At 38.3% G+C, this 26227-nt stretch overlaps 1 protein-coding gene across 2 annotated transcripts in view; it reads left to right on the top strand.

Moving 5' to 3' along the window:
- The window catches only part of LOC134253878 (uncharacterized), a 48725-nt gene that overhangs the window by 11044 nt on the left and 11454 nt on the right, over nt 1-26227 (top strand). For both annotated transcript variants that reach the window (XM_062736463.1, XM_062736462.1), the window contains exons 2-16: nt 4734-4910; nt 5334-5520; nt 5830-5904; nt 6714-6795; nt 10098-10176; nt 10466-10607; nt 10806-10903; nt 11304-11408; nt 11893-11977; nt 12094-12191; nt 12427-12570; nt 12680-12935; nt 13200-13339; nt 13708-21328; nt 21657-21696. In XM_062736463.1, coding sequence (XP_062592447.1) covers nt 4772-4910; nt 5334-5520; nt 5830-5904; nt 6714-6795; nt 10098-10176; nt 10466-10607; nt 10806-10903; nt 11304-11408; nt 11893-11977; nt 12094-12191; nt 12427-12570; nt 12680-12935; nt 13200-13339; nt 13708-21328; nt 21657-21696 — 9291 coding nt within the window. In that variant the 5' untranslated portion in view covers nt 4734-4771. The remainder of the gene's footprint in view (nt 1-4733; nt 4911-5333; nt 5521-5829; nt 5905-6713; nt 6796-10097; nt 10177-10465; nt 10608-10805; nt 10904-11303; nt 11409-11892; nt 11978-12093; nt 12192-12426; nt 12571-12679; nt 12936-13199; nt 13340-13707; nt 21329-21656; nt 21697-26227) is intronic.

The following is a 26227-nucleotide window of genomic DNA, read 5'->3' as shown; positions in this document are numbered from 1 at the left end:
TATATTCATGTACAGTAGATATTGATGACTATGAATTAGAAAGAGATTACATCAGTCAGAAAATGTCACCAAAAATTGCAGATATTGGTGCCAAAATTGGGAAAAATGAATTATTGTGTAAGAAAGAACTTACCATATATTGAGTTGACTCTGAAGATAATTGTCAGAGTAGTGCATTAAGGGATTTGTTACAGAGAGAAAGTATTACGTTTACGTTTCAATTGGTTAAATACTTTGAAGAAGATAATTAAGAGATAGGTTAAGAATTAGGATTGGTAACAATAGGTTGTATTATATGATAATTACATCTGTAAGAATAGGTAGGAGAGAGAGGGGTACCTATCATAAGATACTGTGTGGGCATCAAACCTAGGGAATGTATTGATCTCTCTTTCAGAGTCCAGCTATTTATAGCCACTGGAAAATGAGGCTTTATAAAGAAAAGGTCAAGGCCAGACTAGTTTGATACAGAAAAGGAACTGCTATAAGATTCTGCTTTTCTGTGGTAATATTTATCATTTATATCCACACTGTCCTCATACAGAGCAGATGTGTCCTATAAAGCTGTTCTCTACCATAACCAGACTTGTCATTGATTTTATTCTCATCAGTGCCCATCCATTCCCTGCTTTAGAAACAGCCTCCTCATGCGTAGTTATTTTTGTGTTTGATTGAAGTATGATTTTTTTCACTTTCAATTCATTAATTCTAATTATAAATATAAATGCACCCACTTTGTCATTAGAAATTTCCTTATATTTTGAAGTGCTCTGATTTTCCGGTACATTTTGTCACCACTTATGCATCACTAAGGAACATTAGTGCACCACAACCAATTTGCCTTTACAACTGCTATAAGAGTTATGGGAAGATAAATATTTAATATGGCTGATTTTATGCCTTCCCATCATGTCATTAAGAGGGGACATATTAGTGACTTTCTGTCACATCAGACTCAGTGATTCAGTTATTTCTCACCTGACAAGGTGTGGATCCTAATGTGTGTGTGTGGGGGGGAGGGGGGGGGGTAAATCAGTGGGACTGGAATCTAGCTTCTGTTTATTAATAAATTTTGTTTCTGTATAGGTCATTATACATGTTATAGTAAACTATAGGGTACTGTAATCTTTGTTGGTTACTACTGAGTACTGTAAACCAACTTTTATTCGCGTGCAAGAAATTTTAGCGATGTTCGCGAGAGCCTCGTCATCGCAAATATTTCTCGCTGCGAACCGGTCGGTAAAGTGCATGTGTATGTTAAAAACAGATCCATAAGGCGACCATAATTTGATTTTTAGTTTTACGGATCCACCGACTCTTAAAATTTGCATTTCAAAAAAAAAATAAAAACGGAATTTTTCAAGCCGCTCGTGTCAAACCTGTGTTTTATAAAAGCAAATCAGTCAGACACGTAAAAAAAACACATGTGCAGAATGGTAGAAGAAAGTGAGCTGTCAACTTCGATTTTATAGAGAGTCTACCAACTCTGAACCCTCCCCATCGCATGTCTCTCTCTATTTTTTTAATTGCTCTTTCTACCGGTTTCGAAAAAATCCGGATTTTTTACCTACTTCGATTTGTAAAATACCGACAAGTCAAAACAAAAATGGCGGTCATGCAGTGTTTACCGGTAGCTAATCTGCTTATTGCCACTGATAACAGGCAATAATCAAGGTGTGTGTGATGTAATTGCAGTTCTAATTGCTCATTATCCTCATAAAAAGTGTTTTTTATCAAAGACAGAGATACCAGATGTGGAAATTTTGCAAAAAAGGGCGGTAAATAACGATATGAATTTTTTTGATACTTTGCTGCAAACAAGTTTATATGCGCCTAAAACAAAACAATTCCTCCATAAATAATACGGTGACCAGGAAAGACATAAACTATAGTACTTTATTAATAATTTAAAGAGGAAATGAAAGCAAGTACATGGTAACTAATAAAGAGTCTGCAGAGGGAACACTGCGTATTATGAGATTCAGTGACTTAGCAAATCCTACATCAACACCAGTATATAAAAGCCCTTGAAACTGCAGAGCAACTTGACAGTACCTGTAGAAGACTTCTTTGAATTTAAGTAGCTAAACAGGGTAATAAAGTTTCTGAATTTCAAAATATAATATTAGCAAATTGGAACAGGACTACAATAATGCTTTGATATCATATGTACTAAGAGTGAAAAAAAGAATGCAGGATCTAAGAATCCATCTAATTCATTCTCAATAGATTACGCATGTAATTTTTAAAAATGTTTAAAGTTTTAAGTTTGGCTAACAGGTACTTCCAATTCCTTCAATTTCAGATCTTTGTTAAATCCAGGAAACAGTTGTCTTGCTCCTTATAATGAGAAAAATCCATTCATCAATCAGTTAAAAGCCGGAAACTCAGACCGTCTGCAGAATATTATTAAATCTTTTAATTGCCAAGTTAAACTTCGATATTTACCCTGAATATTATTCAAATGACATTCAAATGAATGTACAAACTATACAGTGAAGAACATAATTAAATTTATATAATTTCAAATATTAAATGGTACTCATATTAAACAATGTTTGAATTAAAAGTTGTCATTTTTATAAATAACAACATTTATACAAGTAATGTGTATTAATATTAAAAAAACATATCTTGTAAGTTGTTTATTGTTTTGTTTTATACTACAGTGAAATGTGTGACTCTTTATATGTGAAAAAGGTCGTTGCTAGCATGATTTTTTGTCTTTTTTTTTTTTTTTTTTTCATCCTCCGACTTGACCTTTCTTGAAAAAAAATCCGTAAAACTAAAAATCAAATTATGGTCGCCTAAAGGCTTGACCGTGAAAATAAATCGTCGCGAACTAGTTTATCCTTGGTAAATCGCGAAATAAAGTCATCACGAATAAAAGTTGGTTTACAGTATTATGACTCCCAATGATACACTGTAGGTATTTATGATTTGAGATTAAATATTTATCACCAGTATATTCCTTTATCAGTAGTGCACTGTAGATTGTTACTGTTATGGCTGAGGTCTTAAACACTTATATAACCACAATCATCCTGCTATGGCTGACTGCTTGTCTGACCCTTTGACCCCTGTGTATACTTCATGCACTACTTCCCTTCACATTGCCATTGAAATATGCATGAAATATAGCAGCTCCTTGTGATTTGTTTGTGTATACATGTATACCTGAGCTGGTCCATTATGGTTTCAGAAAATAATGCCAGACAGAAGTTCAGATACAAAGGAAGGTGACAACATTTATCATATATATTATAATCTCTGTATGTAATTTGAGACTTTCAACTAAGTAGGTATAATGATGTGGTTTTGATAAGGATTATATGTTAGGCAAGCATTCATGTATAATTGGCATACTCTGATAGCAATAGTACTTCAGCAATCTAGGTTAGTTTGAGTTTGTGTTGTTTAGTAAAATATTGGTTTGGTAGTTTAATTAATATTAATGCAAGAAATATTATGAATGAAAGTTTAACATTTGGTATTTTTGTAAGACTATATATATCACAGTCTGTCTAAATCTCTGAGGTTACTATTTCAGATTGCTGTAAAGTTGAAACAGCTGGCAGAGTATTTAAGTTAAGCTGTAACAGACATGCAACATCATCCATTTCCTGCTTTCCTATACTTCCACTCACAGATAGATCTGTTACTGATTTTGTTACTGCTTTTTTCTAAGGGGTACCCCCCCCCCCTCCCCTTCCACCATCTGACAGTCTGTCTCTTTAATTAAGCATTTCACAGATTTAAAAAAATGTAGTTATTATATGCTCTTCTCTCCCTCCCTGGAAAAACAATGCAAGAATCCTCACCCCCCTCCTCCTCTAAAGTGTTTACTTATTGATAACATTAACAGGCCCCCTGTCAATCTATGAGCAGACTTGAAAGAGTGCCTTAGGGGTGCGTAAATATTTTGCAGTTCTCTTAATTTAATAGGTAATAAAGAGCATTTGTATTGGTTTCTGTTTTGACTAAGGTGAGTGTTAGGTTAGCTTCTGGTAAGACAGTCTTGTCATTCCCATTGTCTGAGAGCTGAATGGTATTGATTAAGGAGGCTGTATGTCTCTACTAACTCTGCAGACCCGACAGAAATCTTCATGTCTCCGTCTCCTAATACTGGTCGTTATGTCTTGGTCTCTAACTGATAGTCAGAGACTGCTGGGTCAGGTTACCATTTACTCTCTGCCGAGTTTCAGATGAAAACAGAAAAGTGACAGGTGTTCTCAGTCCACCCTGGGTGTCTTGTCATCTGATAATGGCATCAAACACTAATGACTGATAAATACTGATATTGACCCATTGGGATTAATTCCTGTTATAGTTATATAACACATATCTTTTGGCTTATCCTTGTTTTGGAGATCCTGTTACATGAACAGAGCTGTAATTATAGTACAGTGCATACAGAGACTCCTATAAAACAGATGTATTGATTTGTAGGTCGACATGTCACAATCTCGGCTTTTGACTCTGCTTTTGAGTCATCTTTTGTCTCAAAAATATGTCTGCATGATGATAATGATAGTAGCATGCATGTAAGGTCTTAGTCATCTTCTTTTGTTGGATATTTTGTGTGGGGGGATGTGGCTTTAATTATTCTGAGGACAATGTAATTTTTTTATATTAAGGTATATTGCTGTTGTAAATATTTTTATTTCATGAATTTTTATTATTAAATATTTTTATTTCATGAATTTTTATTATTAATTTATTATTTTTTACAGAAGATGAGTCTTGAGGAGTGAATGAGAACTAACCCAGAATGTTCTCGATCCGAATCGTAACGACAGACCATTACCAGGGGTCCCCCATACCAGGACTTGACGTCCAGTATGCGGACTTCAGGGCCTCCGTTGTTAAGAAAGTTCCTGTGATTAGAGTGTATGGCTCAACAGCTCAAGGTATGCTCAATCGGGGCCTCACAAAATACTGGGGTCTTTGGCCATTCAGTTTGTTGGCCCTGAAAATGATAAATGCCACCTTTTTGTCCATCACTGAATTCTGGAAAATTACAATACTGTACCACAAAATACATGTGTATCTATAATCATGATAATAAACAAGCATATCATGAAATGGTCTGAATACCCCAGGGTAAATGAATGAATGTGCATGAAAATTGATACAAGTACTTTTTATGCTGATAAATCTTTATAAATGTGTTTAATTTTAGTATGCAAGTGAAATAATATGTTTTCACATTTACTAATGTCATAAAAATAACTTTATCTTGATCATGTTGATTTAAGAAATTTCTATATCAGAACGTTGGGAAATGAATGTTGTCAAATAAGTGTTCAAGGAGGATGGTATGCTATTTTTAGGTCAGAAGACGTGCATGCATGTGCATGGGGTGTTTCCGTACCTGTATGTACCTTACGATGGGACGCAGCCATGGGATCGATACTTACGACTGTTTGCCAACAGCCTGGATAAAGCCATCAATGTAGCCCAGGGAAATGCCTCCTCAGAAATACAGCACGTGTACAAAATCACTCTAGTGTCTGGAATGTAAGGCTTTTCTTCAGCCTACTTGTGAAATGAAAAATTAGCAAGTTTACCATTCATGTTGAATTTTTGCCATTTTAGGCATTAAAAATTAGATATATAATATCTATATATGTAGTTATTATGTATTTTTTTATTAAAAGATTTTCCTTGCCCATCACGTCTGATGTGTACGTAGAGATTATTCATAAACAGCATAGAAATTATCTTCTAAGACAAGAAAAAAGACTAAATGGAAATATTTCCCGGTATTAAGAAAATGTTACTTTGTTTTTCCCTCACATTTTTATATTTTTTATTTTTTGTTTACAGTCCTATGTACGGGTTCCATGAAAAAGAACAACAGTTTCTGAAGATTTACTTTTACAATCCCAACATCATTAGAAGGTATTATGTTATACAGACTACATAGCCCCCCCCCCCCCCACCCTGGCACCATTAGGAGATACCTGTATGTTATATATGTACAGACTACATAGCCCACCACACGCATGCTGAGTTTTAAATCTGTATAGAGCAGTAGGTACACTGTATATGGATGTACTGATATAAGTTATCATTGTGTATACCTGTAGACAGAAGTAGGTCAAGGTGTGTAGAAGTGATGAGGTATCACTGAGTATTACACCTGTGTAGCTTATAATGAGTTACTGAGGAATTACTGTGTAACAAAGATCAGTCTACAGATAATCTTACAGCACACTTAATCTGTTATCTGGGGTAGACTGTTTAATTGTTTGTTGTTCCTGTGTAGACATAGGTGGCAAGGCTTAATTGGGAAAATCCTGGCAATAAAGTAAGCCTTGCTTGTATTGTCGTTGTCCATTTCCACCCAGACTAGCTTGCCATTCTATTTCAGAGTTAAACAAAGGTAAAATATCTCCAGCAGCCCCTACTCCTTCTTATGATTTTTCATTTTATAATGTCGGCAGCTCTGCATGTAGATTAAACTTTCATTTCTTTTACCTTGTAAACCCCGAGATATAATCAAGCTGTTTAAAGACAGCAATTTGTTAGGGTGCTCTTTTAGATTAGAGAATTTGAGGCATCATTACACATGATCTCGTGTACCTCTGTATTTGTGCGTATTGAGATACTGAAGAGTTAGTCAATGAATGTTATATGATTTATTTTAGGGCTGCAGACTTATTACTAGTGGGAGCTGTGTTAAACAAATGTTATATGATTTATTTTAGGGCTGCAGACTTATTACTAGGGGGAGCTGTGTTAAACAAAGGATTTCAGCCCCACGAGTCACATATACCCTACACATTACAAGTAAGTATACACTGTAGAATTACAGTATAGCCCCACGATAAAGTTATACATGTATATACCCCACACATTACACTGTAGAATTACAGTATAGCCCCACGATAAAGTTATACATGTATATACCCCACACATTACACTGTAGAATTACAGTATAGCCCCACGATAAAGTTATACATGTATATACCCCACACATTACACTGTAGAATTAGTATAGCCCCACGATAAAGTTATACATGTATATACCCCACACGTTACAAGTAGGTATACACTGTACACAAGGTGAGGTTTAGGGTTAATATTTCAATTGGTGTGTGGATGTGTACTTCAATAGGCTCCAGCTGACTGGCTGTTATGATAAAGTAGACTACTCTTATTCACAAATTAATGCTTGAAGGTTAATAGATGTATTCTAGTCATACCGACATGTAGCAGTATTATAGTGAGACTATGGATGCAGTCAGGTCATACTTACATGTAGCAATATTATAGTGAGACTATGGATCCAGTCAGGTCATACTTACATGTAGCAGTATTATAGTGAGGTTATGGATACAGTCAGGTCATACTTACATGTAGCAGTATTATAGTGAGATTATGGATGCAGTCAGGTCATACTTACATGTAGCAGTATTATAGTGAGGTTATAGATACAGTCAGGTCATACTTACATGTAGCAGTATTATAGTGAGGTTATAGATGCAGTCAGGTCATACTTACATGTAGCAGTATTATAGTGAGATTATAGATTCAGTCAGGTCATACTTACATGTAGCAGTATTATAGTGAGTTTATGGATGCAGTCAGGTCATACTTACATGTAGCAGTATTATAGTGAGGTTATGGATTTTAGGTCATACTTACATGTAGCAGTATTATAGTGAGACTATGGATTCAGTCAGGTCATACTTACATGTAGCAGTATTATAGTGAGGTTATAGATGCAGTCAGGTCATACTTACATGTAGCAGTATTATAGTGAGGTTATAGATGCAGTCAGGTCATACTTACATGTAGCAGTATTATAGTGAGGTTATAGATACAGTCAGGTCATACTTACATGTAGCAGTATTATAGTGAGATTATGGATCCAGTCAGGTCATACTTACATGTAGCAATATTATAGTGAGGTTATAGATACAGTCAGGTCATACTTACATGTAGCAGTATTATAGTGAGATTATGGATCCAGTCAGGTCATACTTACATGTAGCAATATTATAGTGAGATTATAGATACAGTCAGGTCATACTTACATGTAGCAATATTATAGTGAGGTTATAGATACAGTCAGGTCATACTTACATGTAGCAATATTATAGTGAGGTTATAGATACAGTCAGGTCATACTTACATGTAGCAGTATTATAGTGAGATTATAGATACAGTCAGGTCATACTTACATGTAGCAATATTATAGTGAGGTTATAGATACAGTCAGGTCATACTTACATGTAGCAGTATTATAGTGAGATTATGGATCCAGTCAGGTCATACTTACATGTAGCAGTATTATAGTGAGGTTATAGATACAGTCAGGTCATACTTACATGTAGCAGTATTATAGTGAGATTATGGATCCAGTCAGGTCATACTTACATGTAGCAATATTATAGTGAGATTATAGATCCAGTCAGGTCATACTTACATGTAGCAATATTATAGTGAGATTATAGATACAGTCAGGTCATACTTACATGTAGCAGTATTATAGTGAGATTATGGATACAGTCAGGTCATACTTACATGTAGCAATATTATAGTGAGATTATAGATACAGTCAGGTCATACTTACATGTAGCAGTATTATAGTGAGATTATAGATACAGTCAGGTCATACTTACATGTAGCAGTATTATAGTGAGATTATAGATACAGTCAGGTCATACTTACATGTAGCAGTATTATAGTGAGATTATAGATCCAGTCAGGTCATACTTACATGTAGCAGTATTATAGTGAGGTTATAGATACAGTCAGGTCATACTTACATGTAGCAGTATTATAGTGAGTTTATAGATACAGTCAGGTCATACTTACATGTAGCAGTATTATAGTGAGGTTATAGATACAGTCAGGTCATACTTACATGTAGCAGTATTATAGTGAGGTTATAGATACAGTCAGGTCATACTTACATGTAGCAGTATTATAGTGAGTTTATAGATACAGTCAGGTCATACTTACATGTAGCAGTATTATAGTGAGGTTATAGATACAGTTAGAGCTGGGTATCGCGACTGAAAAATTGTATCGCGATATATTGCAATATTATATTTTGTATTGCAATATATCACAATATATAATTTTTTTTAATAAATTTTGTATCAATGTCAAATGAAAACACAAACTATTACATGTATTCTCGTGATATTGCAACTGCCTAAGTGGCAAGCTAAGTTTTTTATGGCACAACTTGACGAATCAAGTTGTAATATGCAGATTCGGCTTTAACATGAAGAGGTTTCATGTAACAGTTGTCTTTTCGTTTCTGACAGAGATATGTCTCTCGTTTCTGATCACACTTCACGTCGCTTGCCGCCATATTTTACCTTGTAAAGGGCAAATAACTCTTTTTATAACAATTTATAGCATATCGAACCCGAACCGGTATTCACAAAAAAATACCGTGATACGTATTGTGAAGAAAAAAATCGGGATACACCGGTTAACCGGTAATATCGCACAGCACTAGATACAGTCAGGTCATACTTACATGTAGCAGTATTATAGTGAGGTTATAGATACAGTCAGGTCATACTTACATGTAGCAGTATTATAGTGAGATTATGGATACAGTCAGGTCATACTTACATGTAGCAATATTATAGTGAGATTATGGATACAGTCAGGTCATACTTACATGTAGCAGTATTATAGTGAGATTATGGATACAGTCAGGTCATACTTACATGTAGCAGTATTATAGTGAGATTATGGATACAGTCAGGTCATACTTACATGTAGCAGTATTATAGTGAGGTTATAGATACAGTCAGGTCATACTTACATGTAGCAGTATTATAGTGAGATTATAGATACAGTCAGGTCATACTTACATGTAGCAGTATTATAGTGAGATTATAGATGCAGTCAGGTCATACTTACATGTAGCAGTATTATAGTGAGGTTATGGATGCAGTCAGGTCATACTTACATGTAGCAGTATTATAGTGAGGTTATGGATGCAGTCAGGTCATACTTACATGTAGCAGTATTATAGTGAGATTATAGATACAGTCAGGTCATACTTACATGATGCTCCATTACTAGTGAGTTGATGATTAACTTGACCTTCACCTTTGTAGATGTTTATAGACTACAATCTTTATGGAATGAATATGTTGAACGTGGCAGCTGTCAAATTCAGGAGAAGGAACCAGGACGGTAAGTATCTGTTAAACTTGTTTTAAAACATTTATACAGATTTAAGAACAAAAACAAAACAACAACAGCAAATGAACAAATACTGGGTCTATAGCATAGTAACAAATTACCCAAACTGCTTGTTACTAAATTCTATGTAATTTTTGCTACAGACAGGCTTATTTAATATACCTTTTTATAATTCTTCCTTCACTACCTCTAAAAAGTCTGGTGATTCCAACTGTGCAGGAATTGCCAATAACATTAACCTCTTTGACATGCAATTAACTGTGTTTATAAATCTTAACAGAAAATGCAAATCCTGAAGTTTGTGTGGAGAACCGTGGGCCTGACCTGTCTTCCCCTTCTTCACTTGATGGATCACTCCAGGACTGGCTTAGTAACGCCTCCTTACAGTCCCAGCCAATCTGGAACCAGGACACAATCACAAGGTAAACCAAACAACCAACCAAAGCTCTGAAAGAAAGGTCATCATCTTGTGACTTCTGAATTTTCCATTTGACATACAGAGTGCTGTAAATATTAATACTAATCCATTTTAATATTAAAGGTGGAATAAATTGATACTAGCCTAATCTGTTAATCTTGTTTTATACAGTACATATGTGTTGTAATTTTCACTGTTTCAGTGACCTGTACTTGGGGAATGAGGTGGTCAGACAGAGTACATGTGAACTTGAGGTAGACGTGGTGGCCGCTGACATCATTAACAGACTGGAAGTGGACGGTAAGCAAAGCTTCTAGAAACTTATGTGTCATCATGCTTATCCTCTCAAAATAATTGTAAAGACCTATCTGTCCCTATCAGTGGTAGTGAAGAACTTGAAAAAACTTTTCACTCGTAATCAGTTAAATTTATCATTTATCACAATAAACAGAATATTAATGGTAATCACAAGAACCACTCAATATCTTGGTGGGGAGGGATACTCACCTCACAAGTAACTAGTCATCGTGGAATAATCTACTGCAAATAATACTATAACAAGTTGTATGATCAATTGCAAATAAAAAAGAAAGAGGTCGTGATTATCTGTGGTAGAGAAATGTTACCATGTTTAACTGTATGCAAAAAATATTGTTATCTCCCTATATTTTATCAGCATTAATCCTTTCTACATTTTTAGCAAACGTTGGAAACAATCCTGGTCTGGCCGCTCTGTGGGAAGATGAGAGACAAAGAAAACGAAACCAGGGTCAGTCATCCCAGATCACTCCTCCAGCCTCACAGGGTAAGTGTCAAAGGTTAAAAACAGTGCCACAGGGAAAGTGTCAAAGGTTGCACAATTACATGTATAGTTAAAAAGTTATACACAGGGTCAGAGGGTCAATGTCAAAAGTTAATGACATAGGTCATATTATCAATAAACAGTTCATATAAAGTCCTTAGGTGACTAATGTTTTTTCCTCCTGCTACTCTGGGAAAACCAATGGGTAAGTATCAGAGAGAGGGCCAGAGGTTACCGGTAAATTCAAGGTCACAGCTTAAATACAATACAGGGTCACATGGCATTAGAACTAACCATGACTTCTTGTTGTGAAGGAGATTTTATTTTAATTGTTATGTATTAAAACTAATAAAAGATTTGTCTTTCTATGGAAATTCTTTGTGTAGTAGAATTTTTCTTGTATTGAATAGATTTGTACATTAATTTCTTTTGATATTACTTCTCATTAATTGGAAGCCTTACTTATTGTGTGTGGTGTGTGTTACAGATCGAGGGTCAGTGGAGATCAGTGAGAGTGACCAGGCTCTTTCTGACCGCTTCAGGGAAATTGTTCTCAGTCAGCTTCCTTATGTGTAAGTACAATTTGTTATGCTCCCCAAACTATCAACATCAGCAAAAAAATAGTGTTAAAAAAAAAAATTGTTGACAGAGTAGCCAGTAAAATACCTTCATTTACATGTTTCCATAGTGACAGCCAACCGGATTCCATGTCTGAGTCCTCTCAGGAGGAAGCTCCGCCCACTCAGTCTGCCTCCAGTGTGGACTTCCATTCCTCCCAGCAGGAAGGTAGGAACAAATAGAGTAACTGAGAGAAACATCAAAACTAAGGACCCAGATATAATTTTATGACTCAAATGAAATTAATACTCTGTAGGATGGAACGGTTATTAAAAGAGTTTTCACTGAGTCAAGACAGTCATGTTTTAAATTCCAAGCATTAACTCCAAGCAAATGTTATAAATTCTTTTAGATTTTTTCTTTTAGATGTGTATAGCTCATCTAAGTGCTTTTCTTGTTCCAGAAGACTTTGAGGCCTCCCAGAGCACTGTTATACTGGATGAGGAAGAGGAAGAAGGAAGAACTGCCATTGTCAACATGGACTCTATACAGAGAATTGTGTCTATGAGTCAGAGCTTCTCAGCCACACCTCTGTCACAGCAGTCAGGTAGGAGCCCCCCTCCCCACACACACACAAACACACACACACACACACAAATCCCACATACACTTCATTCCACTCTCTCTACTTATTCTTGTTTGGTTCTTGGTTACAGATGAGCCCCAGGATCGGTCCCTGGCAGCATTACTGGCGTCTCTGGCGGAGGATGGTTCTCCCCCAGCGTCTCAGGCGGCCGCTGGTCAGGTGACTATTCTAGAGGAGAAGGACAGCATCCTGCTGGAGGCCCCTGTCGTCCCCGACGATGAGACGGCGGAGAAAGACGAAGCCGAGACCCTGGAGATGTCACAGATTGTCTGGGAGGACGGCAGTCAGGGAAACGATGGGAGTCAGGGCAACGAGGCCAAGGAAAAGTAAGGAATACTCTCAGTCTGTTGTAGTTAATTTTATTTCACTGATTATGATCGATATTTGCTAAATGAGAATACATGTAATTGAGTATGGGGTAAAAACGCCAGTTATGAGATATCTCTTATAAAAAGTAAAGGTAACTATGATGTAGACAGACATGATATCGGTATTAGTTCTATTACAAGAGTTTAAGTGTGCTCCTGTCTTCAATTTATTTCAATTTGGCATACATCTAGAAATTTTTTAAATTCATTTGTTTCATTCAGTAAAGGAGAGGAGTTGAACTTTGACCTGGAGGGCCTTGACACGACATGGAACGACTCCCAGGCTGTTGCCGTTAGTGATGAGGAGGAGGATCTAAAGATTCCCCAGTATGATGGGGCCAACGATGAAAAACCACCGACAGGTAAACTTACTCTTTACTGTCATCCTCTTGTTTAAGTATGTGTAGATTCCTAATTATTAGCGAGGAATGAATTATCGCGTAATTTCGCGAGAAGCATTAAAAGCAAAATTAAGTTAGTCGCTTTTATTTTGATAGTGCTAAATTTCACGTAAATTCTCCCGATCAATCGTTCATTCATGAATAACTATTCTCGTGATTTGACGTTAAAGAGCTATTTCGTGATAATAAGTACTCGCGAAAAATGAGGAGTTTAAAGTACCCTCACCGTATAGTAAATTTATACGATGATGTGTAATATGTTGCAGCTTTAGACTTTTGAAGTTCCTATTAAACTTTATCATTGCTTATGATTTTTTTTTTCACTTCAGCTAAAAAAAGCAAGAAGAAGAGACTTGGAGCCACAGGTCCAGTGATATCAGGGTTTGACAAATCCTCGGCTCCCAGGCAGGCTCAGCAGACCACCTCCTTTGTTCCTGGCTACAACAACCCGACCCAGAACATGTACAGACCTAACGATAATCAGTTCTCTAATGGCAACCAGTACCCCTACCAAGGTCAAGGTTATGGCATGGATTATGGGAATTACAACTACAACAATATGTGGAATCAGCAGTCTACCTATAGTGGTGGTAATCCCACACCAGATTATGGAGGGCAGGGCTGGGATCAGCAGATGAACTGGAACATGATGAACTCCCCGAATGGGAATACTCAGCAATCCCACCTTCAGCTAGGTCAAGGACAAGGATTGGCCTTACCTCAAGGTCACCAACAGCAGGGAGGTTATGGGCCGACCTCTCCTCAAGGTCGCTCACAACAGGGACTAACTTCATCTCAAGGGCAGCCACAACAAGGAGTGCCAACACTTTCATCTTCTCACAACATGCAGACTTCACCGGGAATACAGGCAACACAGGGCGGTGTGCATTCACCTCATGGGATTCAGTCACCACAAGGAATTCAGTCACCGCATGGGATTCAGTCACCGCATGGTTTACATTCACCGCATGGCTTACAATCACCACATCGCTTACAGCATGGAAATTCCCAGGAGAATTTATCATCCCCACACAGTTTACAGCTGGGAAATTCTCAAAGAACTCTGCAGTCACCACAAAATATACAACCTGGAAACTCTCGTGAAAATTTACAATCGCCACATAATTTACTGCCTGGAAATTCTCAAGGCAGTTTACAGTCACCACAGAGTTTTCAGCAAGTAAATTCCCAGGGAAGTTTACAGTCACCTCATGGTTTTCAGCTTGGAAATTCCCGGGATAGTTTACATTCATCCCATGGAAGTGTTAATTCTCTCTCTCCGAATATCAATGCTTCTCTCAATCCTCAGAACATGAGTCAAGGTCAGAGCTTCCAACCCCCAGTCATGGAGTCCAGAGATTCCTTCAGTGCTCTTATGAATGACGAAACTTTATCCAATAATCTGTGGAACTTCTCTGAGTTCGGAGGATTGAGTGATTCTGATGGCACACTTTCTCAGGGTAGTGGTGGTAATGGACAACTATCACAAAAATCAACTGACCAGATGTTTTATTCTCCGAGTCAGCCAAACTTCAGTACTCAAGGGGGGCCTGACCTGAATTCTTCACAAGGACAGCTGAGTCAGTTCTCTCCAAACCAGCAGGGTATGACCTCCACTCCAATGGGGGTGTCTCAAAATAGCCAAATAAACATGAATGTCCAGGGTGGAAATCAACCTTTGGGAGTTCACTATAGTCAACCTGGCAACCAAATTTTCCAAAGTTCTCAGGGAGGGGCCTCTCAAGGGAATTACCCAGAATTCAGTGGGTTTTCTCAGCAAGGAGGATTCTCTCAGCCAGTTGACCCAAACAATTGTTCTAGTTCCCATTCAACATATCATTCACAAACTAGTCCAATGAATAGCTCTACACAATCTCAAAGCAGCGTGTTATCAAACAGAAATTTCAGTGCTCAAAGTGATTTCACTTCAGTGAAGAATGTGAGTTCTGTTTCTAATAGTGCCAATAGACTCCCTGGTAATCAAAGACATGTAGGGGGTGAAAGTAGTGATCTCAGTCAGACACAGTACGCATCGTCAGGTGGGAGTGGAGCATACAATGGGGCCCCCAGCGGGGTGCAGCCAAACATGAATACCTCTAGTGGTTCATTATCTGTGACATCACAGTTTCCAAGATCTCACCCAGATTATTCAACAGGATCAATTCCTCAGTATTTGCCAAAATTACAGGGCAGTGAAAGTTCTCAGAATTCATATTCATCACATTCATACCCGGGATCTCAATCTAACGGCCAGTTCATTGATTCTCAGAACAGCTTTAACAGTACTAACTGGAGTGAATCTGTGACTCATTATAATAATCACCCCAATGTTGGCTTCAGCAATACTTCTGAGGGTAATTCTCCTAAAACTCCTAAAAGAAGAGGTCCAAAGAAAAAATCGGAGGACAGCTCTGCAGGAAGCAATACAAAGAAAAAGCCTGGTAGAAAATCTTCGCCAAAATCTGTGATTAGTTCTGCCACTGTGAAAAAGGAATCCAGTGGGGGGAGCTCACTAGGAAGTGTGTTAGAGAGGTCAACCTCATTCCAGCCCCGGGGTCCCATCCCTGGGGGCGGGAATCTCCTGGAGAAACTCCTCATGACAAACGAAAGTGACAACATAAAGTCTGAACCCGGATCTAAGGCTCCAAGTACTCCCTCCAAAAACTTGTCCTCAAAATCAGCATTCCATTCCTCTGGTGACACAAACATTCTGAAACTTTCTGTTGGTAGTTCAGTGCAGCAGACTACAGCTGTTGCCAAAATTTCACCTCCAGAAACAAATTTTATCCATCCAACACCAAAAGGAGTTTATAATTCATCTTTACCCTCATCTAGCCAGGCTGCAGGCCAACCACAGATGGCAAATTCTAGCTTAACACATTATTTATCTCCGTTTAGAGAGAAAACTCCAGAGAGTGATAAATGGCCACAGAGAGGGACATTAAATCCTCAAGGTTCACTCTTCAGTCTGCAGGACTTGGTGACAAACGTTTCCCAGAAGACTCAGTTTGGTCATGACGTCCGTCAGATCGCGACCGACGGCAAACCATACTCATGCTCAGAAGCTGAACTTCAGAGTTACATTCAAAAGAATATTGGTTTATTGGAGTCTCCAGACACAGAGGGTGATGTAGAGAGGACTAATGAGAGTGAAATCCCCATCAGAAAACCCACAAATGTGTCTGAACTCATCAGGAGTAAAGTGGAAACAGAGTCCCGGAAAAAGAATTCATTGTCTGCAAAAGAAACTCCACCCAGGAGATTTTCCACCCCTAGTGTTGGTGGATATACTCCAATGCCTGGCATGGTCACTCCTGGCAGAGAAAGAACTTTGTCATTGTCTGACTCCATCAGTCACCATTCCATGCCTTATGTTGAATGTTCAGGCAGATCCATGTCGAATACTGCTAGTCACGTTCCTACCCCTGGTGCTGAGGTGATGATCAGTAACAGACCTTCATTGTCGAGTGTCCCAGGTAACTGCCCTGTTGTTAACTCGGATGGAGTGAGCAGAGACAGGGCTTTGTCTATGTCTAGTAATCCAGTGGCCGCTCCTGTCTCAAACGCAGAGTTCTCAGCTCGAGCGAGAACAATGTCTACCTCAAGTTCCAGTAGCAATAGGACAGAGTTCACAAAGTCCCTGAAGCAGAAGTCAGTCAACAGGCCTTCCTTGGTGCGATCCTTCAGCACACCCGCTCCTCAGAAAGTTGTGGAGGCTGTGAAGAGAAAGCGAGGCCGACCTCGGAAGATACCAGTCCCTGCTATTCCACTACAGCCCTCTAAGTATACCTACTCCTTCACTGTCCCAGCCCCGGTCTACAAGAAAGTTAATTACATTCAGCTGAAACACCGTCCACCCAGGGAAGGAGTTAAGATTGTTCGTATGCATCCTATGGATGCCCGTAGATACAGTTTGTTGAAAATTGGAAGGGAAGTGGTAAAACTGAAGAAGCTTTCAGACAAGGAATTGGAAAAAGTGAAACCCACTGAACAAAGTAAAGTAAAGTCTAAGGTCCTTAAAAAGCCTCTTCAAAGGAGAAACACTGTGCCTACTGTGGATAGGAGTAAGAAATACCCAAGTTATGAAGAACTGAGAGTAGAAGTGGCCAAGTCAAAAGGAGCCACAAAACTGGTGGCTGAAAGAGAAAGAACTTTCTCAGATCTTTGGTGTGTAGATGACAAGACTTATGGGCCCCAACCCATACAAAAAATCACCCTGGCTTCCATCATTGACAAGGCCTTCAGCTCTCTGTCGTCTGAGGAGGACTATCAACCCATGACCACAGGCTGCGAGGAAGAGGAACTGAAAGTAGGACAGGAACCAGATCAGCCGAGTCCAAGCATCATCCAGACACAGGGTGGGAGAGAGGATCAGCCCAAACAGAAGGGAGGGATGTATCAGGACCAGTTCTTTAAATACCTCCAGCAGGCCACTGACATGCCAGTACCTGTGGACGAGAAGTACAGGAAGAACGGACATGGACCCAGTCAGCTAAAAGTCTCTGTGAGTAAAGCTGCACGAAAGAAAAAGCTGCTAAAGCTTCATAAAAAGCTCCCCCTGGTGATTGATCCAGATAAGGAGGAGTTACCTGATCCTGTTCTAAAGGATGTGAGCCTGACAGAAGCCTCGGATGGTTCGAACACTCCGGTTCAATCCCGGACACCGATCACTGGTAGAAGTCCCATAAGGCCTCAGCCACCGGGAGAGACCTACAGGCTGTTTGATTCCGACGTCCTCGATCCGCGAATCAAGAGCAGCTCCGAGGACACAGACACCTCCACATCAGAGAGAGAGGATTGTCAGAAAGATCCAGATAACGATTCAGAGAGAGAAGAGGTGGATAATCAGAAAAATCCAGAGGATGTGAATATTCAGAAAGATTTAGATAACTTGAAAGATTCAGGAAAAGAGGAGATGGACAGTCAGTTAGATCTAGAAGAGATGGATTCTCAGAAAGATCCAGATGAAGATTTAGACAAGGAAGGAGAGCTGAGTGGTTACTGTGGAAATAATGAAGTGGAAACGTTCCAGGTGAAGGTATGTGCCTCACCACAAACAAACATCATAGACTTAACAGAATCTCAGTCCTCATCAGATTCCCAGCTGTCTGTCCAGGCAGCAGCAGAAATGGAGGACAAAACTGATAGTGGGAAATGTTCAGAGCAGTCATCAACATTGCACAAAAAGTCAGATTCAATGCCAGATCTTTCTAGTGATAGAAAAAATGAAAGTCAATCAACTTTATCACAGAAAAATGTGGGAAATGCAGAAGATTCCTCCTTGGTGGACTTGAATGAAGCTAATCCTAGTGAAAACAGGCAGACTGATACAGCAAAAGACAGTCTTAATTTTTCTTTTGTTGAGAATAAGGAAACAAATGAGAAATGTGATCAGTCTCCTCCTCAGGATTTAACTGTGGAGAAAAACCCTACAGCTCAGAATTCAAATGAGAAATGTGTTCACTCTCCCTCACAAGATTTAACTGTGGAGAAAAATCCTACAGCTCAAAAAACGAATGATAAAGGTTTCCAATCTCTGTCACTGGAATCAAGTGTGGAAAATAACCCAACAGCTCAGAAAACGAATGAGAAATGTGTTCAGTCTCCCTCACAGGAATCCAGTGCGGAAAGTGGTCCCCCAAGTAACAAGAGCTCAGACCTAGAAAATATGCTGCCTGCTTCGGACAACAAAAGACTCCCTGAGTCAGAGGACAGCAGAAAAACCTCACAATTTGAAGGTCATATGACAAGGTCAAGGTCTTCTAGTGACAGTAGCTGCAGAAAGCAAGCAAAGGTGGAAAAATCAAAAAACAAGAAATTGAGTGAGTCTGATAATGAAAAAACGAGGAAATCTGTTCGAATTGACCGTAGAGAAAGAAAGAGGAAACAGGAAATACCAGGTGTGGATTACTTAGTAACAGGAAAGTTCAAAGGTCATAAAAAAATGACAGTTCAGCTAAAAAAATTAAATATATCAAATGGAACTGTAGTCAAATTATCTCAAGATTTCTCATTTAACTCACTCTTTCAGAAAAATGGATTAAGTCAGAACAAAACTGTTCAAGCGCCAGAGATGGCCGCTCATGAATTGTTTTGTGACAATATCTTCGAAAAATTTAAATCCTTACAAGACTCAAAATTTTTTGGAAATATAGTTTCTGATGATTCATCCAAAGATTCCACTTATTTTCAGCCGAGAAAAAGCCGCTTGTCCCTGTTAAGAAGAAGCCGACCAAACGATGACGTGATCGAGATAAGCAGCTCGGAGGACGAGGGGGAAACGCCTGGTCTAGATCTACAGCCCGTGATAAACAGTGACTGGACGTCTCATGATTCTGTGATATTTATAGACAATGATATTGACGATAATGATGATGATAATGATGAAATGGACGATGGGAAAGACAGTTGTGAAGAAAACTCTGTAAACAGCAGGCCAGCCAAAACTACTACTAAATATGTCAAGAAGAAGAAAAAGTTAAGCAAGAGTCGTAAAATTCATACAGCCTTTAACGGAGCGAGTTACAGGGCCAGGAAGAGACGATCTCGATCTCACTCAGGTAAACTGATGACGAGTCTGTCTGTGCTGCATCAGGCCACCCTGGCTAATCTGATGGACGTGGCTCCATCTTACTGCGACGCGACTGATGACTACAGAACTAAGTATGACGACGCCCTGTATACTATGTCTCTTTATTCACCCCCACCCCCCGAGGAACTAGAAAAGTCCCCTCCCCGACCCTACAGCCCGACAGATCTCGGAGACATTGATTCCTCACCAGAGAAAACTAACGTGTTTAATGATCTACACCAAGCTTTGATGTCTGATGAGGAGAGCAGGTCACCAGTTTATTCACCAATCAAGTCATCACAGTTGGTGAGTGTTAATGTATCCCCTGTAAAGAAAGTCTCCTCTCTGAGTTTAAGTGACTTGGACTTAAGCAATCAAATTGTTGAAGAAAGAACAGAAAATGAATGCTGTTTTAACAAGGCAGATGAGCTTAAAAGAGATGCAGAGGAAGTAAAGGACAGAGATGTTCAAGTTCAAAATGTGGAATTCAGAAAGAAACAGAATGAGGGGTCATCTCAGGAGCTTTGTGTTAATGCTGACCGTATTTCATTGAAATCCTCATCCCAGACAGATTTACAGACCAGAACTAATGAGGATCAATGTAAGGGTTTTATTCCAGAGAAATTAACAACAGAACTGGTATTCAATGTGACAAATAAAGGTACATATCCCAGAGGATCTAAAATTGGACCTTTACATTTCAAACGTAAGGCAGTTGTGAAGTTACAGCCTTTAACAGAGCGAGAGATAAAGCGGTACTGCTTTAGGACCATCTGCTCTGGGAAGGAGAATGTCCCTGTGGTCAGTGACAACGAGAGCTTCTCCCCCCCAGACCTGGGCCCCCCAATCATTCAAAAGTACGGGAAATATACCAAGGAGGATTCCAAAAGTCCACCCAACCTTGTCAGAAACGACCAATTTATGGATTCCGAAGAAAGTGGAACTCCTGATTTGCTGGAAGTTCGTGAATCAGAACAGAATGAAGAGAGAATGCCAGTAGTTAATGGATCAGAAATCATCATGTCCATGGCTAACCACAGAACAATGAAAGGGACCGAAGAGAAAAGTCTGCCAAAGCCAGGGACCGGGGAAACTCAGGTGGAGGATCAGTCTAGTATCGACCGAGGTACCCAGCAACCGGACGGGTGTCATAGAAACCAGGAGAAGATAACCAGGAAAAGGAGACCATCTCCTCCACAGGGGCACGGACAGAAAATGTTCCGATCGTTGTCACCGCCCAGGAGGAGAGTCCTGAGACCAAGGGAAGCCCCGCCCACTAGACTGAGGGTGGAGGAGACGGCAGGGCAGTACGGACTTCACACCGTCATTCACCAGGAGGCCTTCTGTAGCAACGCTGATGACGTACCCGAAAAACCAAGGTAAGTGCAAATCAAAATTAAATGTTACAGGCTTCTTCTTTTTTTTTATTTGAAGCAAGAATTATATCCCCTTTTCTTGTCAACAAATATTTTTAAATTAAAACTATATATATTTTTTTTAAAAGCGTATGAAAAATAATTTAATTTTAACAAGACATAAAATACTTGGTGTGTCAAAATAGGAAATTTTTTTGTAGGTTTATAAAAGTAAAAATTATTCAATTTATAAAAAATAGATAATTTGATATTTATCTTGAACTTGAATCCATATTGGTAAGGTACAGTGTATAAAATATAATTATATAAAGGCATTTTATGTGTGTTGTAGGGAGGTGGGTGGGAGAATCCTAACTCTACAGTCCAATAGGGTGAGCACTTTTAATTCTTTTTGGGACTTAAATGATTTTTTCTTCCTCACATTCAGTCATTTTCTTGCACACATCATTGCATTATTAGTTTTTCCCTTTAAACTAGGACTTTAGTGTAATGTTATTTTGCATAGATCTTTCTATATTACATATTAAAAATATTTTACTCTGTACTAAACATTTTTTTGTATTTTTTCTTTAGTTTGCTTTTTGAAAACCTCTTTTTCTATCTTGTTTGACATTAGTTTAACAACTTAATGACTAATTCATAAGGAAAATAATTACTTAATTTTAGAATTTTTAGGTCACCTGAGTAAACTCAGGTGACCTATTGCTATCCGTTTTTGTCCGTCGTCGTCCGTCGTGCGTCGTGCGTTAACATTTAAACATTTTTAGCTTCTTCTCTGAAACCACTGAACCAATTTCAACCAAATTTGGCATATAGCATCTATGGGTGAAGGGGAACAAAAATTGTGAATTTGGTGGTCCCCGCTCCCCTGGGGCCTGGGGGAGGGGGCAAAAACCACTAAAAATAGTGCAATCTTTAAAAATCTTCTTCTTTACTCCCGGACATCAAGCAGTCAAACTGTTGGTATGATTGTAATCAGCATTGAGTCCTCTACCAAAATTGTGAAATTCATGGCCCCAGGGTCAGGGGTTCTGGTGTTAGGGCGGGGCTCTATTGATTATATAGTGAAAATGCAGTAAGTCTTTAAAAATCTTCTTCTCTGCTCCTGGGTATTAAATAAACAAATTAAGTTCATAGTTATGATGAGCAAGAGTGGCTCTACCAAATTTATGAATTTTATGGCCCCAGGGTCTGGGGTTCTGGTGTTAGGGCGGGGCTCTATTGATTATATAGTGAAAATGCATTATTTCTTTGAAAATCTTCTTCTCTGTTCCTGAGTATTAAATAAACTAATTAAGCACATAGTTATGATGAGCAAGAGTGTATCTTCATAAATTGTGAATTTTATGGCCCCAGGGTCAGGGGTTCTGGTGTTAGGGTGGGGCTCTATATTGATTATTTATTGAAAATGCATTAAATCTTTGAAAATCTTCTTCTCTGCTCCTACGTATTAAATACACTAATTCAGTAAATAATTATGATGAGCAAGAGTGCCTCTACCAAAATTCTGAAATTCATGGCCCCAGGGTCTGGGGTTCTGGTGTTAGGGCGGGGCTCTATTGATTATAGTGAAAATGCATTAAATCTTTGAAAATCTTCTCTGCTCCTAGGTTTTAAATAAACTAACTAAGTACATAGTTATAATGAGCAAGAGTGCCTCTACCAAAATTGTGAATTTTATGGCCCCAGGGTCAGAGGTTCTGGTGTTAGGGCGGGGCTCTATTGATTATATAGTGAAAATGCATTAAATCTTTGAAAATCTTCTTCTCTGCTCATAGGTTTTAAATAAACTAACTAAGTACATAGTTATGTTGAGCAAGAGTGCCTCTTCCAAAATTGTGAATGCCTAAGCATCTAGCTTAAAACATGAAACAAATTCAATCATCTGAAAGTTGTTGCATGATGCTCAGGTGACCTATAAGGCCCGTGGGCCTCTTGTTAGCTCACCTGAGCCGAACTCAAGTGAGCTTTTCTGATCAAAATTTGTCGATTGTCTGTTGTCGTCGTCGTAAACTTTTCACATTTTCATCTTCTCCTCAAGAACCACTGGGCCAATTTCGATCAAACTTGCCACAAAGTATCCTTGGGTGAAGGGGATTCAAGTTTGTTCAAATGAAGGGCCACGCCCTTTTCCAAGGGGAGATAATTATGAATTAGAGAAAAATTAATGGCATTTTAAAAAAATCTTCTTCTCAATAACCACTGGGCCAGGAAAGATGAAACTCGTGTGGAATCATCCTCAGGTAGTGTAGATTCAAGTTTGTTCAAATCATGACCCCCGGGGGTAGGGTGGGGCCAAAATGGCCGATCAAATTTTTTTAGGTCACCTGAGTAAACTCAGGTGACCTATTGCTATCTGTTTTCGTCCGTCGTCGTTCGTCGTGCGTCGTTCGTCGTGCGTTAACATTTGAACATTTTCAGCTTCTTCTCTGCAACCACTTAACCAATTTCAACCAAATTTGGCACAAAGCATCTATGGGTGAAGGGGAACAAAAATTGTGAATTTCATGATCCTTGCCCCCCTGGGGCCTGAGGGGTGGGGCCAAAACCACTAAAATTAATGCAATCTTTAAAAATCTTCTTCTTTACTCCTGGACATCAAGCAATCAAACTGTTTGCATGATTGTAATCAGCAATGAGTCCTCTACCAAAATTGTGAAATTCATGGCCCTGGGGTCAGGGGTTCTAGTGCTAGGGCGGGGCTAAATAAGTAGGTAGTGAAAATGCATTATTTCTTTGAAAATCTTCTTCTCTGCTCCTGGGTATTAAGTAAACCAACAAAGTACATAGTAATGATGAGCAAGAGTGCCTCTACCAAAATTGTGAATTTTATGGCCCCAGGGTCAGGGGTTCTGGTGTTAGGGTGGGGCTCTATTGATTATATAGTGAAAATACATTATTTCTTTGAAAATCTTCCTATCTGCTCCTGGGTATTAAATAAACTAACTAAGTACATAGTTATGATGAGCAAGAGTGCCTCTACCAAAATTGTGAATTTCATGGCCCCAGGGTCAGGGGTTCTTGTTTTAGGGTGGGGCTCTAATGATTATATAGTGAATTGCACGAATTCTTTGAACATCTTATCCTTTGCTCCTGGTTAATATGCTAATGATCTAATTACATATTTAAGGCCAGGATTTATTTTATTTTCAGTTGTACAAATCCTCCGCTCAAGGTTTTGAATTTTCAGAAAAAAAAATAAAAATTTTTTCCCCGATGGTCAAATATGAGTCGGGATCGAGATTTCAAATTTACGAACTCGCACTTCCGGTTTTAAGATGAAACGGCGGGTAAATAAAGCTAGCTTGGTTTAGTGTAAAATTCATCGATACGAGTGCCATTCAAAACGTTTCACCCGTTCAAAGGACAAATAAAATGCTGACGACTTTGTTGCACAATGACTTGCTGGTGAGATAATTATGTATTTGTTTCAAAAGTATCTATATCTGTCTGTAAATTATTTTCCTCCCCCAGGTTTTAAACTGCCCGTACGTGGTATCTATTGCATATTGCCAGCGACATTGTTTAGGTCTCTGTTATAGCTTACAGTCTAAGCATCATTCTTCAGATAAGGGTTGCTTATGCATCAGATGTAATGAATAAAACTATGGGAGAAGTTAAGTCCATTTGAGGAAGAAATGAACAATAACCTGAAGAAATAAAAAAAAAATTAACTATTAAAAGGCAAGAATATACAAATATATACAGGCATGTAGTATCATTTGTATCAGCCAGAGAAATTATTTTACACTTAATTGAAAAAATGTTCACCCTACTCCCCAATACTCCCTGTCTGTTTTATGATAGGAATTATAATTTTAGGCATCAAGTAAATTTTAGAACAATGTCTACACATTCACCTAACACATATTAAAAAAATGAAGATATATTGAAAGACTTTTAAAGAATTGATTTTTTAAAATATATTTTGACCAACATCACAAAATTTATATAACTGGCCCAAACTGGCGGATGATGAAATAAGCAATTAAATGTTCTACTTTCCTATTTGTAAGCATTATGTGTCCAGTGGTAAGGAGCCTATTAGAATAGCTTAAAAAAAGAATGTACTAATTGTTATAATTGATTTATCAAAATTTTTTTTTTATTTCCTTCTCCTTCGGGACTTTTTTATTCTTATGTTCATAACTAAACCTAAAGATAAAAAAAAATGCTGGCCTTATAATGAAGAGAGGGGCCTCTTTCAAAATCGATAAATTCAGGGCCACTGGGTCAGGGGTACCATGGGGGTACTTTGACTAAAAATGAATTAATGCTTTGAAATCTGCTCTTTGATAAGCAATGGTGCCTCTTTCAAAATTTGTGAATTTCATGGCTTTTGGATTAAAACACGAACCAAATACAATCGCTGGAAAGTTGTTACATGATACTCAGGTGACCTATAAGGCCCTAGGGCCTCTTGTCTTAAGAATATATAGGGAAATCTTTTAAAATCTCCTTCAAAGCCATGATTGTGAATTTATATGAAATCATCCTCAGGTAGTGTAGATTCTAGTTTGTTCAAATCATGACCCCCTGGGGGTCAAGATTTAAGCCCCCCCCCTCTCCAAACTCAGTAAACTTTCATTTCTGATCTGATATATGCTTTTTCCTAGCCGTTGTGCTCAGGTGAGCGCTGTGGCCCCTGGGCCTCTTGTTAATAGATTCAAGTATTTTCTTTATTTGTCAGAATGGTTTCATTTATACTAGTATTCTCTTTCTTACTCGCAATTAAATGATGTGCAGTGCATAAAAAAAATTATAATGTAAATAGCTCAATTTCTGTAAAAAATATAAACCTTTTCAAAATTTTAACAAGATGAATTATCATTGAATGCATATATCTACAGGGAATGAGATAGTACATTAACCAATAGTGTATGTATTACATGAATATTGTAC

The sequence above is a fragment of the Saccostrea cucullata genome, unplaced genomic scaffold (assembly GCF_032062105.1).
Source record: "Saccostrea cucullata isolate Sc308-1 unplaced genomic scaffold, CSIRO_AGI_Scuc_v1 ctg5139, whole genome shotgun sequence".
In the NCBI taxonomy this organism is placed as follows: Eukaryota; Metazoa; Mollusca; class Bivalvia; order Ostreida; family Ostreidae; genus Saccostrea; species Saccostrea cuccullata.
Note: the sequence above shows the minus strand (reverse complement) of the source record. Positions and strands in the feature narration are given on the sequence as shown.